At 39.1% G+C, this 26,842-nt stretch overlaps 1 protein-coding gene across 6 annotated transcripts in view; it reads right to left on the bottom strand.

Annotated features, from left to right (window-relative positions):
* The window catches only part of LOC139445984 (atrial natriuretic peptide receptor 1-like), a 498,295-nt gene that overhangs the window by 47,447 nt on the left and 424,006 nt on the right, over positions 1 to 26,842 (bottom strand). For all 6 annotated transcript variants that reach the window (XM_071227240.1, XM_071227241.1, XM_071227242.1 and 3 more), the window contains 3 exons: positions 11,137 to 11,272; positions 2,828 to 2,919; positions 1,984 to 2,122 (listed from right to left, as the gene is read on the bottom strand). In XM_071227240.1, coding sequence (XP_071083341.1) covers positions 1,984 to 2,122; positions 2,828 to 2,919; positions 11,137 to 11,272 — 367 coding nt within the window. The remainder of the gene's footprint in view (positions 1 to 1,983; positions 2,123 to 2,827; positions 2,920 to 11,136; positions 11,273 to 26,842) is intronic.

The raw sequence follows: 26,842 nt of genomic DNA, 5'->3' as shown, positions 1-26,842 counted from the left end.
TCTAATCGCCTATTTCCCAGCAGATATGATCATGTCATTTCCATTTGCCAATACCACATAATACTCTTATTTTAAATAGTATATATGCGACACAACCCTTGTCATAATCACAAGAAAAAAAGCAGACTCCATCATAATCATGTATTATATCGTGAACAAAACACTTAGTGTATGACATCGACTATATATGCGTCCATATCATGTATATCCGCGATTTAATGCACAATACTATTAAGTAAAACGTGTTTGTGTCCGCTCTGTGGCCTCTTAAAGTGTCATAACGTATTTTTATATATTCGAAATACGAAAAGTAATGTCCTTTTCAGTCACTGTCATTATGATAAATAACGGATCCTTATTTAGTATTCCCACAATGCAAATTTAACGTTTAAAACATGAGTAATCATGTGTGGGGTTTCAAGGCTAGAAATGTGTCGATGTCGTGAATTCTTATCATCTCCTAAATTCACATGGGACTTGTCTACGCCTGAAGAAGTTGTTAGGAAAATGCAATTCTTCTTTGAGGAGATTTGTCACTTCAGATTTTAAAAAACCCTAAACCGTGTCTGGTTAACCTTTATTTCATACTTCTGAAGCTTTTGCCGGCTGATGGGTGAGTCTACAAAAAGCAAGAGCCCAAAGATCGCCTAGAGAGCCAAACCAGAAAAAAAGACATACAAATCTGAAAATAGGACTGCGTGTTGTTGTATGTTGAATTTGCAAACTAGAGGATCGATGTTATAATCAATCTGAGACAAACAGCTTTGCTACAAGTCCCACAATATTTCAAATTTAAGGAACCACCAATGGTTTCATTTTCCTATGAAGAAGCCATTTCATCAAAGCTGTTCAATTATAGAAACGTGTTGCAGAACGTGGACTTGGCTCTTGATGTCAACTCTGCTACATAGGGCTGCCAAGATTCATCATACTGCAACGAACCTGTTGCTCATATAATCACAGGTGAGGTCTCTATTGTTGACAATAACACCCTCCGTCGGTTGTTCAAAAATGTCCCCAAAGATCGTGAACAGCCTGCTTCCAATTTGGTTTACACCTTTATAATCATTATGGATGCTGTCGAAGCGTATGCCAAACAACAGGCTAAGTGGGAAGATGAAACTGTTGAATGTCTTTCGGAGTGGGTTAAGTCAATGTGTGGTGTTGTCATTAATAGAATACTACTTAAAAGAAGAAACAGAATTGGAATAAACCCATTCTGCCCCAGCCAGTTCTCATCTCAAGTCTGGCTAGCCTACATTTAAAGTTTGTAGTTGTTTCTTCTGACAAGTCCTAAAATGACAAAACCATTAATTTATATTTAAGTATCACCATATTAATTGTTCGTTTAAAGAACGTAATATAAGTGGCATATCAAATAATGCCACACATGAGTCCAGTTTGTTAACTGAGGAAGAAATCAACCTTTGGCTTAACTCTGAGACATGTCCATTCCTGTAGTACTGGATTCCAAAGTTACATAAAAAAACTTAGACTAAAATCTTGTCTCCGAAAAAAACCCATATTTTAAAACCCAGTTGTTAAATTATCTTAATAAAATATAATAAAAAGGAGCCAAGAGAGTCTCCTTATTTCCTCAAATTGTTGTAATCTAGACTTGCCTACAATTATAGACTCTGTATAGGGTCTGTACGGCAGACTATAAACATCCGCACAACGAGAGATACATTGAAGAGTTCAGCAAATGTACCACCAAATCCCTTTCTTAAAGATTAACCATATTCCCTCATACAACGAAGGAACGACTTTCGTTATAGTCACAAAATATTTGAAACAAGTGGAATTAAAACCATTTAGAAAAACGCATTGGATTTGCTTGATTTTTTGCATTAGTGGGTATACACATGAACTCTAGAAAGCCCCTTACCGGAAATCGGAGACCCGTGAAGGAACTTAGCAAAAGTCAGCTTTTAGAGTCCTCCTTAAAGACAGAAACAAACACATACCACAACGTCAACTCACCATCTGGGGGACATTTTGAACCATCAAAGCCGCAATCAGGGGTGTCTGGAGGGGGACTGTTTCTACCCCCTGCCCAGTGAATTGTCTTGTGCTCAACAGGTTCGTACTGCTTCTTGTTGCCATAGTAATTTGCCACAACCTGAGAACAAATAAACAGTGACATGGGTGTGTGAGTGAAGTAGCTAATGTTGTTCAGCGTTGTTTGTTGTTTTACGCCGCGCTCAGCAATATTCCAGATATATGACGGCGGTCTGTAAATGATCCAGTGATTGACATCATGAACATCGATCCACGCAATTGGGATCGATGACCTGCATCAACCAAGTCATCAACCAGCCTGACCACCTAATCCCGTTAGTCGCCTCTTACAACAAGCATAGTCGCCTTTTACGGCAGAATGGTTTGCTGAAGGCCTATTCTACCCCGGATCTTCACGGGTCTCAGCGTCACAGTGAGCTGACTGCGAGGTACAATGACACGTCACGCATTATATTTTTACTTCACGATCATCATGGTTTGGTTCATGCGGAAGCATTGGGTCCGTGAGAATGAACATAAACGAATGATAGCTTTTGCGAAATGACTGAGACCTGTTGCTTTGATCATATGTCAGCAAGTTCACAATGGAACACAACAATAATCGCTTCCACACATTGTAATACTGTATATATCAAAGGTTTTCCACATGACAAGCTAGCGCTTTAATCACAAGAAGCCTAAGATATATATGTATGTATATGGGAATGGTCAGATTGTTTCCTGGTATATATATCCTTTGGATGGAAATACCTATCACAAAGTGTATACATTAGATACATGTATGTGTACATGAAACATTACGTACCTCAAACGTGTCAGTCTCAGGGTTCAGATCGAGCAGGGAATAATCAGCGTTTCGGTCGCCATTCTGATCTATACTGACGGTACCGGTTATACCTGTGAAGTAATAAAAATATCCTTAATAATATCATTGGTTTTTTACACGTACATTTTATACATATAAAATATATAACAGAAAGCATAAGTTAATGTCGAACAAGGAGGTTGTGGGTCTAAATTTTTCCACCGTTAAAGGGAGACTGTGCTCTTTGGTCTAAAGACAACTTCCAGCCTACAAGTAGGACTTTCTTTGTGTAATAAATTGAATATTAACTATTTCGATTAATATCATACTATGGGGTAACCGGATAGAGATGATTGCTTGATCTGCCAATTTGGCTGAGTACCTTGTGTCTCTATAACTGAACATAATCTAAATTTTATTTTAAACTTCGTTTGAAAAGATGATTATTTTGAAGATCATCTTAACGCTATCAACACGCCAGTTGTCAATATAGGTAGGTGAAGGAAACAAGTCATGTCTTATGTATATCCATTAACGATTTTCACATTACAATTTGCCCCGGTAACATTTCTAATTCTTAACATTCTTACTTTACAAAACCTTTAACATACAACATGGAAATGTTCTCCTCGAAACATTCGAGTACCGGTACCGGGATCTAATATATTTTGATTGAAATCATTTATCTGGAAACACCACATGCAGGCATTTGGAAATTCCAGAAATGGCATACCGTCGTGTTTAGTATTGTACTTATAGGCAACAAGGCCCTTTCCATGGTCATAAGCAATCTCGTCCATTGTATGATTCCGGCTACCAGCATAGTATATGATGATTATGAATCACTATCAAATAGTTATAATACCATCAATCAATAGAAGAAACGCCAACAGTGCGATCTTTTGAATTCAGTTTGCCCAATTTGCAAACAGCATGTCTGAGCAGTAGTAATACACATGCACGACTGCTGCTGGTTGAGGTACACCAAGAGTGAATTGATGCCGCAAAAACGTCATCGTCCATTTTAGCCATACTAGTGCGTGTCTCTTATGCACCGAGGATGCCATGTATACATTTGGACTGATAATTATTAGATGCATAACTGCAATCGGTGGCGGGTATCCCTTGCGTAATTGCCATCAAGTACGCACTACTCCATCCCAAATTAACATATAAAGCAAAATGCGAAATTCATTTTCAGTGTAGTAGTTTCCTCTATGTTTTGTTTGTATGTTTGTTTGTTGTTTAACGCCGCACTCAGCAATATTCCAAATATATAACGACGGTCTGCAAATAATCGAGTCTTGACCAGACAATCCAGTGATTGATATCATGAGCATCGATCTACGCAATTGGGATATGATGACATGCATCAACCAAGTCAGCGAGCCTGATCACCCGATCCAGTTAGTCGCCACTTACGGCAAGCCTAGTCGCCAGTTAAACGACAGGCATAGGTTGATCTTTACGGGTAAGTTTCGTCAAAAGAGACAAACTGACAAAGGAGTCTTTCTTTGTAGGGTATGTCATTGTATATTCTAGACTTTACAGGAAATATAGTTGCTTCATCTAAAGCATAATAAAATCCGCCTTTACGACATAAAAATATTTAAATAAGCTTCAATATTTGAAAGGGATTTAAATTGTTTATAAGAACATGAATTTAGTCAAAAAGTATGTGTTCGAATATAGATATATCCATACGATCCCGAATCCAAATTTGAAAAGAGTATTGTTAACGTGGGCGTCCAATGTTGCCCGAATAGGATCACCCAATGCAGTTAACACCTTGTAGCACAGGCATGGAGGCGACACTTTTGTAATTTAGTTAACACACAAGTTAAATTGTAATGATGAGATAGATGACGTCTATTTCTCCATCTTGATGAGTTTACGTTGAGCCTTTGATTCAGCAATAGGATAAAGTAACAGGGTATATTACTACGCTCAGAGCGATTAAACGCGTTCCTCTGCATAGATGTCTGAGAGAAGTCAAATGTCAGCTATGACGGAAAGAGTAATACTATATATCATGTTGTGTAAGTGTTCGTTCTTCTATTAATTTTAGGGGCGGTCGGGAAGCGTAATGGTTAAAGCGTTCGCTCGTCACGCCGAAGACCCGAGTTCGATTCCCGACCTGGGTACAATGTGTGAAGCCCATTTCTGGTGTCCCCCGCCGTGATATTGCTGGAATATTGCTAAAAGCGGCGTAAAACCATACTCACTCACTCACTCTATTAATTTTAAACAAATGCTTTATCAATATATACCTGAAAGATTTGTATCAATGCATGACAGTGTCATTACCCGAGTAATGGATCAACGAATCGATGGATTATTTTGAAGATATGAACAAAATATGAAATATCCGCACAAATGTTGTTCATAAACATATAATGAAAACGCACATTCCAGAGAATAATCAATCTAGATTATGAACCGAAAGATTCCTTTGGGAGCAAAAGACAAAACAGTGGTGGCAATTATATGAGTGGATTTCTGAAAATCAGTGATGACAACAGGTGTCTTGAGAAAAGGGTATGCGATTGTAAATGTATGAAATGCGAATAACGTTTACATGTGTGATAGTAATCCAGGTTGTAATTAAATAGATAATAGACATCGGAAAACACACTTTCTATTTTTAATTCCATAACAAATTAGCTTACAAATGCATTTCATCTCAACATGAAAGCAGCACCGGCGATTATATTCGCACATGCTGCCAGTTCTCGATAAGCTAACGATGGTGTCATTATAGTTAGAATTTTTGTCGAAAAGTTGAAAAGTGCTCAAGGATCTTAATCAGAATGTATTGTTTTATGTTAGTTCCAAGTAATGAATGTTCATGTCAACGCAATATTAACAGACCAGTCTATTCCTTTCCTACCTCCAATCATCCTTTCAAAAGAACCGAATTCCGGCAATACCTTTACTGGTTTTGAAACCAATATCTCATATAAAATGCAAACACAGCATAATTCTTGCATTACACAAATCACCAGAGAGAAAGCGATATGTTCATATCCATTTCAATTCTCCTCTGACATTAGCGTTAATGACATTGGGAACAGCACGTTGTGTTCTTATAAATGTAGGTAATTGCGAAATGTGCGTCCCTGGTAATATCAGTATTATATATATTTACATAAACCATATGTGAGTGAGTGAGTGAGTGAGTATGGTTTAACGCCGCTTTTAGCACTATTCCAGCAATATCACGGCGGGGGACACCAGAAATGGGCTTCACACATTGTACCCATGTCGGGAATCGAACTCGGGTCTTCGGCGTGACGAGCGAACGCTTTAACCACTAGGCTACCTGACCGCCCCTAAACCATACGTAGTAGGCCCATATACATTTTGAGAAAGGCCTTACTTGATTTTGCTAAGTATATGGCGAACTTGCAACTATGGAAGAGATTCACCAACATGTCGGGGATATATCAGTAGAGATCCATATAGAGGAAACATTTGGCCTTTTTGAAACATGAAAAGAACATGCTTCTATCGCCGACTGTTTGTGTTCATTCCTCATTCCTCCGTAGAGTCAATGTAATGAGTAAAACATGCACATTAATTTAGAGGACATTGTGTGATAAGAGCTCGATTTGATATATTTTTTGCCTTTTCAAAATATTGAAAAGTTTTAAAAAATGTCAATTAAAAAAGCTACCATAAAAATCGAAGCTATGCGATTGTGACACACATATTGCTCGCATATCTTCAGGGAATAGCATTCAGCACCCGTCCATAGCTATCAAAACAATTTCAATAATTTTGCTTAGTTTTGAAAGTTTGAAATCTTTGGACAAAATGAAATTTTCATGCTGTGAAAAACTCAAACCTAGCCAGAGAGTCGCGACTTAAGTGTCAAATGTAACAAAACATCCACCACTTATACGGTCATTGCAATAATTGCGGTTAAAATATTCGGACGATTAATACGTCACACGACATTTATCCATATATACATTGACAGGATTGACACGCACAACACTGAATAATTTGGGAACCTTATCACATCGTAAATCATCCTTGCAGCACATGAATGAGGCGAACAGGGCAAATTGTGTCACCCGAATGGTCAGGCTGATTGGTATACTGTAGCATTAAGTTTCCTTAATGGTTCCTACGGGAATTGGCTAGTGAGAAACAGTTTGTTTTGTCAAAGCCCTAAATGCATGTACGCTGACAAAAACAGGTTTTCCTTCGTGCAAATAAATATATGTACGATCTTTTGGTTTATTTTACCAATATTTATTTCGAATGGGCTTCCATAAGGCAACAGTAAACACTGGTCCCTCACTCTGAATAATCCTTTCCTACTTTACACGCATTGAATACCATGAATATTGTACGGCAGAGTGGTTCTGCTCTCTGGTGCTCTAATGAATTCTGATAAGCGATGATGAAGATCCTGTCACATCCTTTTTCGCTTTCCTTTTATTTGAGGTTTTGTTTGTTTTCGCCGCATTCAACAATATTCCGGCTGTATGAAGGCAGCCTGCAGATAATCGAATCTGGACCATATAATCCAGTAACTGATATCATGAACATTACACACAATTGGTTTTGGACCAGATAACCCAGTGATCAATACTGTGAGCAACTATCCATCCCGTCGGCGTACGTTGGCACGCCATCTACCAAATCACCGAGCCCGACTATCCAAACCATTTGGTCGCCTCTTATGTCAAGCATAGGTTTCTAGTGACCTATTCGAATTCACGGGGTTTATTTGAGGTATGCTTCATACTTTATCTGCGTTAATAATTATTGTTTCATGACATATTCACTCCGTGGTATATTCAGTGTTAACACTAACATGTTCAAGAGAAATTTCTCATAATTGTTAAGAAGTATAAATTTAAGTAAACTTATAAGCCGGTTCATTTAAGGAAATAATAAATTGATTTATATCATTAAAAGACCAACAAACACTAAATTAAATTATCAATTAATTTTAATTATCGAAAATTCATCAAAGAAGCACTTGCAATTAACAACCGAGTGAATAAATCGAAGGGAAAGAAAAGTAGGTTTCTTCAGTAGAAAAATATGTTAAAACCTTTTGACAGTTATTCTGATCAAATAGCGTGAAAATAGCTAATTGTGTGTAAACTTTTAACGGAGATATAATCACACACGCTTGAAAATCGATTCGTTTACAGCGTATGCAAATACACCGTGAAATCTAAATTCTAAGAGACAGGTCTTCGCATTCCGACAAAGCGCGTATTTTCAATCGCAATATGTCGCTGTCTAAATCGACTTTCGTTCACAGAATACATCCACTAAAAGCTTGCTTAAACCCCTGTGAAATTTGGTTGTAGGCCACGACCTCTCCATCTTAAATGTCCATAAAACACCCACGAAAAGATTGAAAACGTTCAACTAGCGAATATTTTGCAGACAAAACACTTGCCCATAACCCTCATATGACTCATCCTAGCATAGGGGTGTGTGTTGGGGTGGGGTAGCCTAGTGGTCAATCCGTTGGCTCGTTACACCGAAGGAGCGAGTTCGATTTCCCACATGGACACAATGTATTAAGACCATTTCTGGTTTACCCTTCGTGATAATACTGGAATATTGCTAAGAATGACGTAAAAAAACTCACTCGCCCACACATCCTTGTACGTTAACACGATGAGACCAAGACATTTGTACCGTACAATATGAGCTAAATAGTTCTCGGTCAGCAATTAACAAGTGAGTGAGTGAATCTTTAAAGTGAGTGAGCATTAATGTCAAACCGACGGGGAACAAACACGGATTCATTCATATATATAAAGGATGTTATGTTAGGAAATGTGACTTTAAATGAGGACAAAGAGAGAGTGGAAGGAGTGAGTGAATGTTGTATTAAAGCGTTGTCATTAATATTCAGCTACAACAAAAGCTCGCCAATCCGGACGAGGTCGTTTCAGTAAAATTGAACCCTTTTTTTACAGCAGTACACGGAACGTTCCCACTTGAAAGTGTCCATACGATGAGGCTGCCTGACTACCGCGGTTTCAGTGTATACCATGCTGCAATACTAGTCGGCATGTCTAAATGTAATTTGAACACACGAGATAATGCTAAATCAGCAGGGTACGAAAATTAGCATAATGCTTTTTTGAAAATGCTATGCTTATTAATAATTCGATAATTCAAGCATTCATTCCTACAATCAAAGCCATTTACATGATACTTACGTGCAAAAATCTATTTTTGTCCAGATACAAATATACAAAAGGATCACGCATATTATTGGATATGATTAACGTGGCATAAAGTAGATTCGGTGAGATGTAAATGTTTTAATTCAGATAACCTTACATCTGTCAATGTAATTAACTGAATCGCTTAACGAAAACATTAATGAAGGCTTGCATTGTAACGATGGTTATTGCGCGTTCTAGATCATTAGAGACATTTATCGCTCTCTAGATCCAAAAAAGAATATGCCTTCTCGATGCATTTTGTCTAATCCCATATCAGGTGGATTTAAGGAAATCGTGCATCGCGGTGAAGAAATTCCAGAACTGTGAAGAACTCGACAGAAATGCTCAAGCCAGTGAAATATCAGTCTCACTTAACTCTCCGATGGTTCCTAGCAACCGAAGCATATTGACGAATGGGCATCAGGTTTTAGACGGGCTTGCCTCCCTAGTTCAAAAATGATACTAATCATGTAATACCTGATCTGGACGGAAACGGGTCGTTTAAGGAATTTCCTTCGAGACAAAATGTTGAAGGACTGACACATCATATTGACTGCGCCTTTCGGTAGTGAAAGAGAATCTATATTCAGTATGAAAAGTCACACATTCGATACAGATGAGGTTCGAAATAAAACGTCGCAAGGTTGCATGGAAAATACCCATGGCAGCTCAAACTCAGCCAAAGTTAAGTTAGACGCTGTCTTTGTTTATACACACAGCTGTTTTTTGAAGCAACAAAGATATATTTGAATTCTGTGAATTAAAAAAAGGCAAATTAGTTTCGTTTACGAACACTGCATCATCAAGTCTGGTTTATGTTGACATGCAGTGATAGAGAAGGTGTTTTTTATCTTTCTGAAAGCAGGATTTGAGGCTTGTTGAGAATACAAGCACCCGATCTCTCCGGGGATCACAAAACCTGCTCAATTAGGTTCAACGGCAAAGATCAAAGGCATATTTCTAGTTTTAAAAGTTGCGAAGCAAACACAACAAGAAAAAGCTAAACAAATTAGCACACACGAAAAATTAAAAACGGGTCAGGGAAAAGATTCACATATACTTCACTCTATGTTGTGCTGGAGTCCAGTGCGGACCTGTGATTAGGAGCGGTATGGTTGTGATAATAGAGTTATGATCATGGGGTTTATAGATAAGGTTGTGGTCATGTGGTTTCAAGTTAAGGTTGTGGTCATGGGGTTTCAAGTTAAGGATGTGGTCATGGGGTTTCAAGTTAAGGATGTGGTCATGGGGTTTCAAGTTAAGGTTGTGGTCATGGGGTTTCAAGTTAAGGTTGAGGTCACGGGGTTTATGGATATGAGGTTTATTCTTACTTGTACCGTGCGGTTCTTTTTCAGGTAAACATTTGACTTGCCTTTGAATTTGTTCGCAATGAGTGCTACCATTAGGGCAGGATACGCTCACCATTTCGGCAACACGTGGTATCATCACTAATTGATAGTCGTGCATGTGTAGTATCACGGCTCTGGTGAACTGTATTGCGACCAGAATGTAATAAATGACACTGCTGGCATTTCTTCTTTTGATTGATGGTATCATCACTATTTGATGATATGTCATAATATAGTCATGACAAATTCGGAATCGTACAATGGACTGACTTAGCAAGTTTTTTATTGGTATGGAAATGGTTTTGTTGATTTTACTTAGTGCTTGAGAAGGGTAGAGCTTTATGAAACATATATATGTGGAGTCGTTAGGTTTTTATGCTTTTTACTATAGTCAGTGATTGAGTTTGGTTTTAGCTAGGTCGCATTGATACGGGAAGAAAGTATTAACACAGGAAGAAAGTCCGAAGTGATGCTGGTCTCAGAGGATTACCACTTTGGTGACATCCACAATCAGTCGTATGGTGCTTACAAGTGTGGAGGACAGCACATATATTCTGACCCAGTGTCCCATATATTCTATGTGCAGAATAGACCCAGTAGTGAAGCCTGATGAAGGTGAAGCTGTTCTTTGCCAATCTTTTTCATTTGGTACACAACCCTAACGTATCTGTTATAGGTATAAAATGCATGTCTGCAATGCGGGTTTCTTCCAGTTTGCTATCTAAAAGAATCACGGAAAGTACTTTACCTTCAAATGTTCGATTCCACATTCGTTTGGTGATTTCCGTACCATTAGTTATAGAAATGTTCGCCGCCAGGGTTTCATTCAGAGCCAGAGCATACAGGATGACAGCGTCGTGGAATGCCCCCACAAAGCTGTTGACCTGAAAACACATTAACAGCTCATAAAATTGAATTCCGTATCAAATAAATTCTACCTGAGAGGTTTAAAATGACAACGGTAGTCGATAAAGCAACCGAAGCCATGGAAACATCCGATCGGTGTCTCCTTATACCCAATCCATCAATGCAATTACCATGAGTTTATTTGCCGTCTTTATAAATTGTGTATTTGTACTCTATTCCCACAAAAAAGGCACTGGTAATTTGCCTTGTAACGCTAAGATGGTCAATATATCTGGACCCTGTAACTGCGGCGTGAAATGAAGGTTTTGCTTTATGGCGTTTTGTGTGTGAGTGAATGAGTATGGTTTTACGCCACCTTCAGCAATATTAAAGGAATATCATGGCGGGTGTTGGAACAACGATTCAGTTATATCACGGCGTGTCAGTTCAGCGAGGCTGTGGTCGTGGTCGTTCGACAAAACCCACGAGTACGGATCTGACAACAGATGGTTATTATTGAGAATATTCTGTAGTTTGAATCCATGGTTTCGGATCCTGACACGCATAAGGGAAACAACCATAGACAGCGAGTTGCGGCGCATTAAATCACCTGATCACCTGTGTCCCCATTTCGACGAAGAACGGAATCAATATAAACAGTAACATTGACACAGTGAATTCAGCCATGAACCATACATGAAAATAACATTCAAGCGAACCGTACCTCGTAGAGTCTTATACATGTATATACATGTAATTGCATGAATGTTAGTAGGACTTGAGAAAACGAGAAGAAGTTCAATCCTTGTTAGCACCAAAAGACGTTCATACCGTAAATAAAGATAATCGAAGTTCGAAGTTTTAACCCAGACGAGGCCCAATGAGCAAAGTTCAAATCGTAGGGTATTGGTGAGTCGAATGTATAGCATGACTCTATATTATCGCGGTATCGGTAAACTCTCGTAATCTACATTCCCTGTCGACTGTTTACTTATGCAAAACTAAGCACAATATTGTATCGCATGATCGAATACATGTATTGCGGTACGTATGTCACGGCTACTCGTAGGTACACACATTAACTTTTTATGATCGTTTCTGGAATGTTTTTGAAGTGGAACTACCCCTACCTCCATTCAAAATCGGTTAGGAAAGAATCCACTTGTTTGGTTGGTTGTTTTTGGTTATTTGTTTAACGCCGCACTCAGCAATATTCCAGCTATATGACGGCGGTCTGTAAATAATCGAGCCTGGACCAGACAACCCAGTGATTGATATCATGAGCATCGATCCACGCAATTGGGATCGATACATGTATCAACCAAGTCGGCGAACCTGACCACCCGATCCCGTTAGTTGCCGTTTACGACAAGCATAGTCGCCTTTTACGGCAAGCATGGGTTGCTGAAGACCTATTCTACCCCGGAATCTTCATGGGTCCCACTTGTTTGGACGATGTCCTTTGACCCAACCTAGGTCGTATGAATACTGATTATGCATAATTCAAAACATGAAGTGATGTAAACCACATAATCCACACAAAATAGTGATACCGCGATAGTATAGAGTTGCCCGCCTTTGAGTCCCCAATGACAGGTACTCTGTATACCGAACTCGATAAAGAAAATCAGCATCGATCAATCCTAAGTGATGTGTCTTAATAGCTGAATAAAGAACAAGAAACATTTTTCAGTATGACAGTTAATGTGTTAGTAAAGATTCGCCATTACGATCCATTCTAAATTAACTACCGCAATAACATAGCGTTCCATGCTATTTTGACACGTAACTGAGTGACGTACAATCGTATGTGTAACTAAATGAAATGTGGTTCGATATATCGATGTTCCAGTTCAGTACAAGTTCTAAACAACCCCTCACAAAACCAACTCACATCTGAAACTGAGACTGACCCATTTTTCTCGATGGAATAATTACAATTTTCATTGACATAATCTGTTTTTCTCTGACTGTTCCTTAAAAGGTAATTGCTTCAATTACTTGCCAACACTGCTTGAAAATCACTGGTACATTTTTATGCGAAGTATTTCGAGTTCCCTGTTGCAGAAAATGTTTTATTTGTCATCGATCAATACACAAAAAAAGCATACGAGATTGGAGTAATTTCAATTCATTTAGGTTTTTGTTTCGCTTCGATCCATTTCTTAGGTTATAAATGACCTCATTTCAGAGCAAAACCTTTACTTAACAAACCCACTGTCGACGAGAGGGCGCTTTCTCAACATCCAAAGTCCCGAACTGAGTTCTTTTCGTTGTGAACTTCACAACTGTTATTATCCTCGGGTCGTCGTGGATGCAGCGATTGGATGAAGATATATTCAGCATTAAAATACATAGAGAAACATCTCTGATCACTTCTCTTCATCGGGGAGCATGAGTACAGTTGGTCCAGTAAACTCAGATGCATCAGCTCGTTATGCAAAAACCCCTCACATGTATATGTGCTAGCGTCCGCTCCTCATGACTTAAATATTTGACAGTGATTCTTAATAGAGAACGTCAACGCTAAAGAATAACCAATCTCAAAGCAGTAATGGCACCAGGAAAAGGGGTACATATGTCCTGTCGTGCCGCTAGCACCCGCCACACATGCTTATGATCTCGTCCGATTTGTAAAATGGACAGAGAATTCTTATGGTGAGGTGAGGTGAAATGGGGTTTAACGTCGCGTCCAGGATTATTGCACTTATATATACTTATGCATGCACGTGTATGTGTGTGTGTGGCTGCTTGTACTAGTCCGGACTGATGCCGATTTATAGTGCTAGCACACTGAGATACCATGCTGCAGTTTAACATGAATACCCCACTCAGACACAGTATACTGACTCCGAGCCGACCAGTCCTTGTTTTAGCCCCTTAATGCCGAGCGCCAGACAGGGTAACAACAAGTACCATCTTTTAACGTCTTTTGGTATGACGCGGCTGAGGATCGAACCCCGGACCTTCCGCTCTCCGGGCGGACGCTCTACCTTAAGACCACGGAGGCGGTCGAATTCTTATGGTTATAGTTATGGACAGGGTTTGTAGCATTTTGTCGCTATTAAATTTTCGAGTTAGAATCCTAGGTTTGTTACCATCATACCTGTGCTTGTGGAATTCATCGAAGAAATAAATATCAACGCCATGCATCAGTTACACCCACCTCCCTCACATAGGTAACATGTGCCCATTGCTGGTGTCCACCCGACGTGACTCTGCTGCAATAGTGCAAAAGGCGATGTAAAACCAAACTCACTCACTAACCACGGGACCCCACCCCCACCCAGTTCAACAACTCGAACAAAGATAAAGATGATGCTGAAGAAGAAGAAGAGAAAGAAGAAGAATATGATGATGGTGATAGTGTTGATGGCATACTTCTAGATAGAATTTGTATAATACTGACGTAACAATACTCTCGAGCTCACCAGTTCAGTAACGCTGACATACGGCGACATATTTACGCGTTCTGAACAGTGTGCACAAACGTCAAATAACCCGAATAACACCGGTGATGGGCAGACGAAGACGGTGGTGTGATTAATTATTTAAGGCTACTGTCATTGCATTATTCTGAGCTTTTTTGTGAACGCTGTCTTATCAAACTGAGACCCTTTTAGACACAGTCCGTTGTATTCACGCCCTTTCTTAAACAAGCATACTTACTCTGTGACATCACCGAAACACAGCAGTCTTCTTCTATTCCAATGGAACTACATATGCACTATAATATGAATATGTGTCGGAATGTTAAAAATCACTTCTAAGAGTGTGCCCGTTATACATTAACGTTTCTATCCCCACAGCATATCAATGCATGCAATTTTGAAATGTATTTTCATAAACCTGCAACATATTACACACACGTGCATTAGTTTCATCCTTGCAACATGTAAAACGGATAACCACCCAAGGTAAGATTCGCTCGGCTTGTAAGCTCTTCGTTCCAGAAACGGCGTGTGTCACTAATGATCGCATCACGCGGAGGCTTATCTTGAGCCGTTAAAACCTTTACTAGAGCATCATACGGAGTCTGATATCCATGTTCACTTGTATGATGTTTCCTGACGAGTTCAGAAATAACGCTTTTCAAAGGTTTTTAAGGAAGCAATATCAATGTCAGCTGTTTGGTAATCGGTAGCATTATACACTTACCATATCCTGGACATATACTTTGATGCGCGAATATGTGGCCATGGGTCAGGTGTATTAATCTTAATTTTTCACAACATATATATCCTTTATGTTATAAGAGTTCCAAGTATATCTTTGCACATGTGCAATGGCATATATGTGAATTATGGACTATGGGATATTTATTGAGGAACGTTTTGTTTATGGTTCCTAGAAAATATTTTTCATCAACAGCCATGTTAATGCGTGCGTTAATGCAGTATATTTTCATCCCTCAGTGTGACCAGATAAAGCGCCAGATATCACCTCATAGACAAAAGGTATCAACGCAAGACTGGTTCGAATGATAACATAAGTGTCTAAAAGGCTATAAAATCAAAAGCAATCTTGGAGAAATTGGAAACGCACGTTTGTCATCAATGTTGGTGCCAGCCAGTTCTCATATCCAATTTGATACCGACAGTATTAGCATTCAACACGAACACAATTTTGTCCACTGTGTGTTCGTTGAAACGACCCCGCGGTATATAAAATGGTGGTATTTCGTTCAGAAAATGCTTCAGCTGAAAATCTTTCATCCCAATAAAGACATCCATAATACTTTGTAGATAGCTTTGTCTCAATCTTTACACCACAGAAGAAAATGTGTTCGATAAAGAAAAAAGGCAACGTATGAGCCTGAAATACCGTATTCGACGTAATAAGCGCCTAGGGCGCTCTCAAAATTAGAAATTGGGGGCTTTTACTATAATATTATTTTGGTGAAAAAAAATGAGTTGAAAGATAAATATCGTTATTTATGCTGAAATATTTATGCACGACAGATATATATTTCCATAATTCAATAACCCATAATTAAGGGTGCATATAACACATGAGTGCTTATTATACGCGAATAAATAAGTCTTATGTACATTGATCAATCGTAAGGGGTGCTAATTGGGATTGTTCACTAGCCAATATGTCACCGTGGGCGCTTATTACAGCGGGGCGCTTATTACGTCGAATACAGTACGTAGGCACATTGATTCAACGCGTTTGAGATCATTCAACGATGCATTGTGAAATGATATTAATCATACGCATCCGTTGAGACACACACAATAAAAGTGCCACACGATACTTTCATTTATATTTATTGCCATCTTTGTTGAAATGTAAAAAAAGGACATTATTTATACCTACAATACAACATATTTCATAAAAAGGTGAGATCAAGATCACATGTGTCAGACTGCAAAACAGACCATTACCAGAATGTAACATTACATACAAACCCATCTGGTGTCGGAACATAGCCATGTCATAAATACAAAACAAATACCCATCCACCTGTGTCTTGTTATTGGGATACTATAGATACCATTGCTGAATACTTCGGTATAAACTTGAACCTAAGGACACCTGTGACCAAAGGTTAAATGGTGAGAAAAGCTACTTCCCATATCTTGTGAGATGATTCATGCCAAGTGTGGTATTTACCATAACAATTAATCCACCGTTATGACCCGTGTCATTTGCATTTGAGTCAAAGACGGCTCATTATTTAAGATGTACGACTTTTCTCCACCAGCGCATGCTAATTGGTATAAAAGGATCGGGACATTTCCACAGAGAAACTCACACTGGATGACAAATGATGTCTAGAGGTTTTAATACACGACAGAAACGTCTATTTAGGGCATTTTCCAAATACCAAAGAGAATGGACCATAAACCCGTCTACAAGTTTATGTCAGGCATATTGAAAACCAAACTCGTACGTAAATAATCATAGCTTTCACAGCATTGCCGAAACTTGTAATTATGTGTAAACGTTACAGAACAGAACGTGTTCATAATGTCAACTTAGAAGATCGGTTAAGGCTTGCCAAGATCCTCTTTCATATTGACAATGCAAATACGATATGCACACAAGGTCTAGACAAAATTTACCAAGATGTATAGCTTACGATTGCTACATACTGCGATATGAATGTGTGAATAAATATTTAACCCATACTTATAAAGACTTTCCAAGTAAAGATAAAGAACATAATAAATGACGCTTTGGTTTTCTTAACTCTTCTCAACGCGATGAAAAGCGACAAAACCCTTCACATAGCCACAAGAATCATCTGCTAAAAGCAGAGTCGATTGTACAATTCCGACTAAATCATGAGCATGTGTTCATGAATCACTATCAAATAGTGATGACACCAGGTGTTAGCAAACAGGTGTGCGTATCCTGCCTCACCGTGGCACCCGTCACCAACACATGCAAAGGAAAGTCAAATGTAAACCTTAAAATAGGGAATTGCATCGGACATCGTTTTTGTCACTGATGCGTCAGATTTGGAAATGTCCTCATGTCTACGATAACATCCTTTTGTAGCTTTACTGATGCCTCGAAGGTTGTAACCATGATCCAGGTAAAGTAAAGGCCGCATGACGCTCTTTGAAATCATCGTAGAAAAGGGCGTGCTCGGTTTTGAGTTGTGAAATGTAGAAAACAGAGGCCACAGCTACTGGCATATTGCTCGACCTAACGGGGAAGTTGACTGTTTGAAAGTTAGTCATCCTTTTGGGGAGAGGTTTTAGTGGCTCTGAATGAATCTCTCTCTAGTGAATCTCTTATGCATAGATCTAAAAACATACGAGAGGGGAAGGTTTCACGTGTCTTCTTTATTAACCATTACAAATAGTCAAGAAAAAGGAAGATTAGTTTATCATTTAAAACACCGAAAAAAATGATGAATCATCGGGAACGTCAGATAAATGTGCACTTACTCCTCATCCATACAAAGTCTCAATATACGATGTATGCACGTAAGACAACGGCCATCACAATATCAAGAACACGTGCTCGCTATGGTCCTCATAACGGTTAAGTGCAAACGCTCCATCTCAGCTACGATCGTGGCTACTGAATTTCTGAATGAGAATTCAAAACACGTTCAGAGGAAGCTGAGTCTGCCACATGGGTTGCACGTGCACATCAATATTGGATTACTTAGTTGATAACGGTCGACACAGGTGTTGGTCCGTCCTACTGCTGTAATTGTGTTGTTGAAACGAGATGAGGTTGTGTACATCTCTATTCCATGATTGTCTTTTCGAGACATCTCATCTCCTTATGTTATCGAAATAGAGGATGTCGAGTACATGTAAGAATACTTTATTCATACGATCCTTGCACAAAACGTTGTTTTGTCAACGTTACAACAGTTTTGGCCTCAGTAAAGATTTCAAGCTGTTTAAGGTAGACATGGGGAGAATAATTCCACATTTAACGCATCAGTGACATCATTATGTTTGACAGTGATTCCTAAGTACATGCTCATGATATAGTCGGATTCGTATAACGGACTATGATCAAGAATGGTAATGGTTTTAGTCGCTTACATTTATTGGACGCGTTTGGGGATTCTGTTAAATATAATATGGGAATATGAAATGTACGACCCATTTGGATAATGGTGATTTCTTTATTGAATTTGGAAATATGGAATGTGCAAAAAAGCAAACGTTAAGTTATTCTGCACGTTTCGACATACACATATCACAGAGGATCTGGTAAAAAGGGACGGACGGACATGGTATGAATGTAGACTAATCATAGTATTTTTAAATTGTAATAACAAACTTCTCATTTTAAGGCCCATCGGAATGTGACAACGTGGAGATATACCCATGTTCCATGACAATAATGTGCATAAGCTCGTAAATATTGGATATGTTCGTCAAATAAGAATTCGACAGCATGAAGTTTAAAGCAACGATTTATGATTGAATTTCAGGGTGGATTCTTTTTATCGTGGGGGGCACGGGTGGCCCAGTCGTCTAAGGCGCCGCGATTCGCTGTGCAGAGTTGCGTCCCTTGGGCACGCCAGAAACCTATGATTGTGGGTTCGAATCCCGGTTTGTCTCGATTATGTTTCTAGGTTTGTCGGCACCATACCCGTGCTCGTGGGTTTCACCGAAGTTGTAAACGTCTTAGACCTGCATCACTTCGTGTTTTCCTCCCACATTAAGCTGTCACGCCGCGATATAACTGGAATACTGTTAAAAGCGGCGCTCTACCCAAGTCACTCACTCACTTTTTATCGTGAACGTAAGTAAAACTTGTGGTATACGGTATCCCACCTTGAGTACTTTTATTCTTCCTTAAATGTACATTAAAAAGGTTCCCTTTTGCCTGTAGATCTCTTCCCTACACTCTCTGAAATCACATGGTCAGTGTGTCTCCCAGGAACTGATTATTCATCATTTCCGACTGAGTGAGTGAGTGAGTGGGTTTTTTCTTTTTCAGGACTTTCCAAGCCGGGTAGATACTTTACGAAGTAGTTGCATACATTATATCGAACCCGTGCCATAACGAGCATACACTTTAACCACTGGGCTACCTTACCGTTCCTAAATACACATGTGTGTTGATGTAGTGTACTTATATGCCATGAAATATACAGAAAGTTGCTTCCGTGTTCGTGTTCGTATTTGGGCGTCCATTCGTAATTCTCCTTTGGTATTCAATCAGTATTATTACGAAATCAATAATCATAAAGCTCTACGCCAAATGTAATGCAACAGAGTAATGTAATTGCATCTTGGCACTGAGTGACATTACTCCTAAAATTAAAGGCCTTTATATCTCAAATTAGATTCCAGGGAGACGTTGGTAAATATAAAACAGACCCCATGGATCATACCAACATGATCCGGTATCACATTAAGGAACCACCCGTCGACCAAATTCAGGAGAAATCACGACCCAACGTTGACGCCAATTGATTTTGGTAATTAACGGTTTAATCCGTGAGACTTACAATAAGATATGCGGGATCTATTCCATCTTTGGCGGTCATCTACAATGCAGTGGTCAGCCAGTAGCCTCTGGCAGTGCTATTAAAGTCTTTGTCTAGAGTGAGGAAGCAATTATCAATTGCGTTGTCTGTGAACGTTTGGATTCGCGTCCGAATCCTGACCCAACATCGTAATTAGGAGTGGTCGAGTTTTTACGAACCCCCGAAAGGCTAGGTGGTTCCAGTTAATCATAACGTCCGCTCCTGGACGCGAAAGCTGGTAATAGGTTAGGCGCTTCTTAATGTCAGACACCAGAGACGCAACAAACCATGTCTAATTTCACAATTTGGTGTGTATCGAATTTCAGTTAACCATCATCATCGCTTTCTGTAGCTTTTGTTATGTACAAACCGTTTGTTATTTATAGCAGTAGCAAACATTATTTCTACTGTAGTTTTCAAAGGAAAAACATAAATCAATAGAGAGGAGTACATACAAAGTTGTGCTATATAGAGTTTGACTAAGACTTTGATGTTTGTAGTATGATGGCGAGATTGTGTACTGGTACCATTGTCTTAATTAATATTTAAGCTATAGGTGTGCCCACAGAAATAGTACTGGTTAAAGCAAAGTCATGAAACTAGATTTAGCTTGATGTTAAATAATAAGATTTTCAACATTTAGGATGTCGTAGTGGTTCAGGCTATCTCACGTCCAGGTCACACTAAAGAGCCAGTGGGCTCCTCACTGTGGGTGCTACTTGCTGTGCAGAGATGTGTTCTCACATAACCAGGATATGCTTATTCTTTTTTTGAACCATGACTACCACAGGATATGAATGACACAATGAATGAAACGTGCCCGTGGGTTCACCTAAGTATTGAACATCCATGGGGTGAGCAGTTTTAAGTATTCTTCCGGCATTTGAAACTTTCTCCAATGCATTATGATGTTACTACATTGCATACATTGTTAAACTTGTGGCGTCCTATGAGTGGGTGAGTGAGTGAATGTGATTCATCATTGACATTAAACATCACAAAGGAAACTTTTCTCCCTTTATGACTTCACGTATACTAATTATGACGGCATGGGAACTTATCTTGTGGAAATTTGAAAATGAAACAGAAGATCCAACACATCTAAATTTGTTTTTTGTCATAGTTTGTTTTTAAGTGTCGACACAGAACCATAACGAAGTCATTAAAGGTATACACTAGTACAAAATCATGCATAAATGTTGCAGTGAGTACGGCAAAAAGACATAATCTTGCCATTGAAATTGTGTAGACTGCTACAGACCTGATATACTGATGAAAAGAAATAAAGGAACGTGTAAAGAAATAGCAGAAGAGTGTTTACTGCTGTGTTTAAAATAAACATTTTCTTGCAATAGGTTAATTCTTCCATGACTTGATTCTGATTGAAGAAAATCAGGTATCTAATAATATTTTATAACTTCGCAATTAATATGCTTTTTCACACAAAATATACGCAAGCGTTCTGTTTCAAATGAAAAAAGATAAGGTATCTAATCTAAAGTTAGACTACCTCAGATTTCAAAACACAGCAGGTGTTACAAGGTTAACGTTACCGGTACATGTAAGCAGTGTGATACAAGATTACCTATACACCGTAACGTGACCTGAGGATAATTAAACATGTGACAAAAATAACTTTAACTTTATAAATGGTTTTAGATAAGCGATCCGTTTCATTTAACAGTAGTGGTGGATTCGAGGTATAATTGTACGTTAAGTCGTAATCCTTGAGTTTGTTTAATGTCCAAAACGTCCATCCTTCTTAAAGTGTTTACAGATTTTGTGTCAAATACGTCCCTCTTCCAGACACGAGTCATGATGGGCTGAAAGAGCTGCCCGCTTTTCCACCAGCACCGCGCACTTTGGATCCGATCAAGCCCTCACATGCTACGTAGAGTATTACAAAACATTGAGACACGCTAGGTAAGAGGCTTATCAATTAGAAACCACATAAGTGGCATGGACGTTAGAACCCGTGTCTTGAGAGGGTCTGGAACACATTTTGCATATACAACACCGTCGAGGTGTCTGCCGCAGCAGACGCCGTTGTGAAGACACGCTGCCAACATTTACATTCCTCTGTGATGGCCCCTTGTCAAGTCGGTCGTAAATAAATCTTAAGGTCCTGTTATCTGGATAATGCCTCGATGACCTTGGCAGGATTGCAGTCCTCGAGAGGGTTGTATCAAGCAACCTACATGCACGATGAGATCAATGTCTGCTCTGCGATTTCACACTTTCCGTGAGGTGATGTATGGCTGAAGGTTTTAAAGTGCATTGGGCAAATAATGCCTGAACGAGTATCTTTTTACAAGTAGATGACGTTTCTAATGGAAACTGGTGTTCGAGTTATCGCTGCTTCGTTGCAAGTATCAAGCTTTGTGGTGTTTTATCTGACCGGGAGTGTGATATTTCACCCAAACCGTCGTGTTCATGATCATAAATTGGCCAATATTGGGGTACTTTGAATTGAACCATTTGTGATAATTTAATCAAGTGGGAAAATCCATTGCCCAACTGATAGATGATAATTTGCCTTCTTCATGCACACGCCCGTGAGGGTTGTGATATAGTAGGATTGATGCGGTCACTAACGTTTGCAGCGTCATTTATATGGTGGCGTTTTGTGTGTATTATAGACTCCTCGAGTAGTGTATATAAGTGACCTTTCGGAAAATACACGTTGATGTGAACCGCGGAAGCAAACTAACGTGTACTGAAGGACTTCAATCCTAATGTAGAATACTTGTGCTCCAGGATTTTACATATACCATATTTACATTTTCTTGTTGTTTTTAGTACTAAGTCTTACCTTTCAGAATTTGCTTCTGTTGGAAAGTAACGTAGAGCAGCATGACACTATGTTAACACTAAATACACATTTGGACCAGATACCAAACATGAGAACAATCTTAGATTTGGCTCTCACATAATTTGTCATTTCCGAATATGACAAGTAGTTTGGCCCTGATTGTTAACATATTATACTTCTAAAAACAATAAGGATTGGAAAGGTAAAGATTCAGAATTATATCTATAATACTCATTTATTTAAGGAATACAGTTTGAACTGCCCCAGGTATGATGTAATAAATTATATTTTTGACATGAATTATTAAAGTTAAAGCACGAGGAGGCTTGCGCGGAGTATCATTTCGTCGTCGCTATCAGTTCATGTTTGTGTAGACGTTTTCTGGAACCAGTCCTCACATTTTTAGTGATAAACCTTCTCGCCATATCTCTTCCCAGAGATCAGTTACTCCATTACCCGACCCACTTTTCCATTAAATGAAACTATTTCACCGATTGACAAACGACGTGGATCAACGTGATATTGATTGATAGGACCGACAGGGTGGAATAATGTTACCATACACTGTATCACGGTATCAATCTGTGGCCCAGTCGTCTAAGGCGCCGCGAGTCGCTGTGCAGAGTTGCGCTCCTTGTGCACGCCAGAAACCTATGATTGTGGGCTCGAATCCCGTTTCGCCCCGATTATGTTTCTAGGTTTGTCAGCACCATACCCGTGCTCGTGGGTTTCAGTGGTAAACGTCTGAGACCTGCATCACTTAAGGATTTCCTCCCACATTAAGCCGACACGCCGTGACATAACTGGAATACTGTAAAAAAGCGGCGTTAAACCTAAGTCACTCACCCATTTAAAAACAGGTAAACAGTAGTTTTTAGATAACCCAGGCATAGTCATGGATGAGTGACTTTGCTGAATAGACAATGCAGGCATGTTGATGAACCCATTTTACTGTCAAGCTTTGAGATACAGGCAGTTTAAAACTACTCTCTCTCTCTTTGGGGCCATACGTTCGCACTATTATGCGTAGATGTAGAACTTTGCCATTAGAAAGTGAGGTTGGTAGATTTACTAGACCCTAACACCTTTAGACAATCGTATATGCAAATACTGTAAAGATCAAAGTGTTGAGGACGAAGTACACTTTCCAACAAACTGTGATCTTTACTCAGACATTAGATATTCGTAATGGAGATCTGTAACTGAAGTTTATCGTAATTTCCCGCAACTATCTCCTGCTGACTAATTTAAGTTCTTAATGCGTTCTGATGCCATTGTAAAATTCCTGGCTACCTCTCATTCTGGAGATAAGGGGTCTCCTGATGTCATGATGGCAATGTGGAGTTGGACCAAGTTTCACAAGCAAATCATTCATTGTCTGCAGTTTCCCCGTGTATGTTCTGTCGATGCACCTTCAGCACACGCAGCCGTTCTTCTCTCTGTTCATAGAGTAATTGTAGCCTCCACGTTACGCACATCTACCACCATGGAGGATGGGGAGGACTGAAAACCATTCGCCATAACTGATAATAGTATTGTATGTTTGAATCCATTATCTGCTATCAATCTCTACATTGTCAATCTCTTCACATACAATTCCTAATTGAAAAACACCTTTAATTGCAATTAATTACTAATAATATAATAATCAAAGTGTAGCTCTATCTTAAGTCGTCCCAACCCAAACCCGTGTGTCCATTGATGGTCTCTCCCAAACATGTTGTACGGGTCAGTGACCACACGGATTACACTGAGCCATGGAGAAACCACTTATGCATGGTTAGACAACCAAGGCATTGTGAAGCTCTAAAAAATAGATGAATCGGGTTGTGATCTGTATCACGAGGTACGATGATTTGACGTCATTGCATTATTACGTTACTAAAAAACTCAAAAGTACCGTCGGCACCCTTGATCTTTTACCGAATCATCTCAGAAACCATAATCATGAGTCTCTCTCACACACCCCAGAGCATATGACCCCCATACCGCTGAAGCATACCCTTCTAAGCTGTAGTGGGGGCACGGGTGGCCAAGTCGTCTAAGGCGCCTCGATTCGCTGTGCAGAGTTGCGTCCCTTGGGCACGCCAGAAACCTATGAATGTGGGTTCGAATCCCGGTTCGCCTCGATTATGTTTCTAGGTTTGTCAGCACCATACCCGTGCTCGTGGGTTTCACCGAAACGGTAAACGTCTGAGACCTTCATCACTTAGGGCTTTCCTCCCACATCAAGCTGACACTGGAATGCTGTTAAAAGTGGCTCGGAACCCAACTCACTCACTCTCAGCTGTAGTAGCCTATAATCACTTGACGAACTTATCAATTGAAGGTATGAAGAGTGCAAGACGTTCATTCTGATCTCATGTGTTCTGATTGTGACATGTACAATATGTGCATTAGGCCTGCCTGAATCCCAGCACATTAAGCCACGTCCGTTAGCTTAACTCGTGACCGGTTGTGAAAATAAGAGCGTGTGGCATCTAATCAGCGGTCACCACGCGAACTGACCCGTCTGGTCAATCGGTCACGATAAGAGAATTAGGTGCGAGACCACAACCTCCCCTTGGAGTATCCACTGATCACTTGGTAATTGACCATAGCGTGATTTAACGAGTCGGGTTTAGCAACGGTCTTCATCTATTCATAGTGAGTTCACAGTGAATAAGTCGAAAAGAGGTTTCAAGTTCAGTATGATTCATCTTAACCATATTCATTTACAGATCGTTATAGTCCCATTTGTGAATAAAAACGATAAAAAACTATTCTTGCAGTAATATGATACATGCATTGAGATTTCAAGAGGATAAACTAGTTCGAAATATACTCGCACGACTGTTACTGCCAAATGTTGTTATAATCACTGTTCAGAATCGAACGTATATCTAAAGAAAAATAATCGTACCATGGTGTATTTTGGTCCTACCCCTTTATAGAAAACACAGCTTTCCCGTAAGTTACTAGTAATTTAAGTAAATTTAAATTATTTTTAAAGCTCATTAATATGTCTATTAACATGAAATTTCGATATCCTATTGTATATATACAGTTGTAGTCCATACAATATACAACAACAATAATAAAAATAATATAAAATAAATAAATAATAATAATAAAAATGAAAATAATAACAATAAATAATAATAATAACACACGAATACAGTATTTTAACGATCCCGAAGAAATATAAATGTGTGACATCATGATGTGTCAGCCTGTAAGGGTGTCAGGAAAAAAAACACAGAAGAACTCGCTGTTGGGTCATTTATCAAACTAACGGTATCATGTGATCCAATTAAACAAGTACGCCCTCTATTTCAAACAGAATAGATGTAGTCGTATCTGATTAATGAAGACGATCTCCAGCAATCGGTTTAATCTGCTGTTGAAAAGATGATACCTCAAAGATTGTCAATTGCACCCTAAGGAAAATCCGAATCAGTATCGATCCCCAAAGGTGTGTGATCCTGTCCATCAAAACTGAAATTAACTAGCATCGATTCAACTTTTCAAGATTGAAAATAGCTTGAAGTCAGTAGGTCTGGAAGCAACAGAACTCAAAGGAATCTGTTGAAGTAAGAAGCGCGTTATCAAAGTAATGTAAGCGTTCAAATATCTCCAAGTTGGACACGAGAGTGTAACTTGCCACTGCCATTTCACATTTAATCAAATGTAATTCTAGCCTCAATACTATGTAATGGGTAGTTACGTAGGGTTAATAATAACGTAGGGTTAATAACTGAAGATCATTCAGTAGTTTGATTATGATTCACATTATGGGCCACATCAGTTACGAGAGAGGTAACCATACGATTTGTAGGGTGATACTAAATTGATAGA

This window comes from Haliotis cracherodii, unplaced genomic scaffold (assembly GCF_022045235.1).
Source record: "Haliotis cracherodii isolate W230 unplaced genomic scaffold, xgHalCrac1.p SCAF_6, whole genome shotgun sequence".
Taxonomy (NCBI): domain Eukaryota; kingdom Metazoa; phylum Mollusca; class Gastropoda; order Lepetellida; family Haliotidae; genus Haliotis; species Haliotis cracherodii.
The sequence above is the reverse complement of the archived record's forward strand: the minus strand, read 5'-3'. Positions and strand labels throughout refer to the sequence as shown.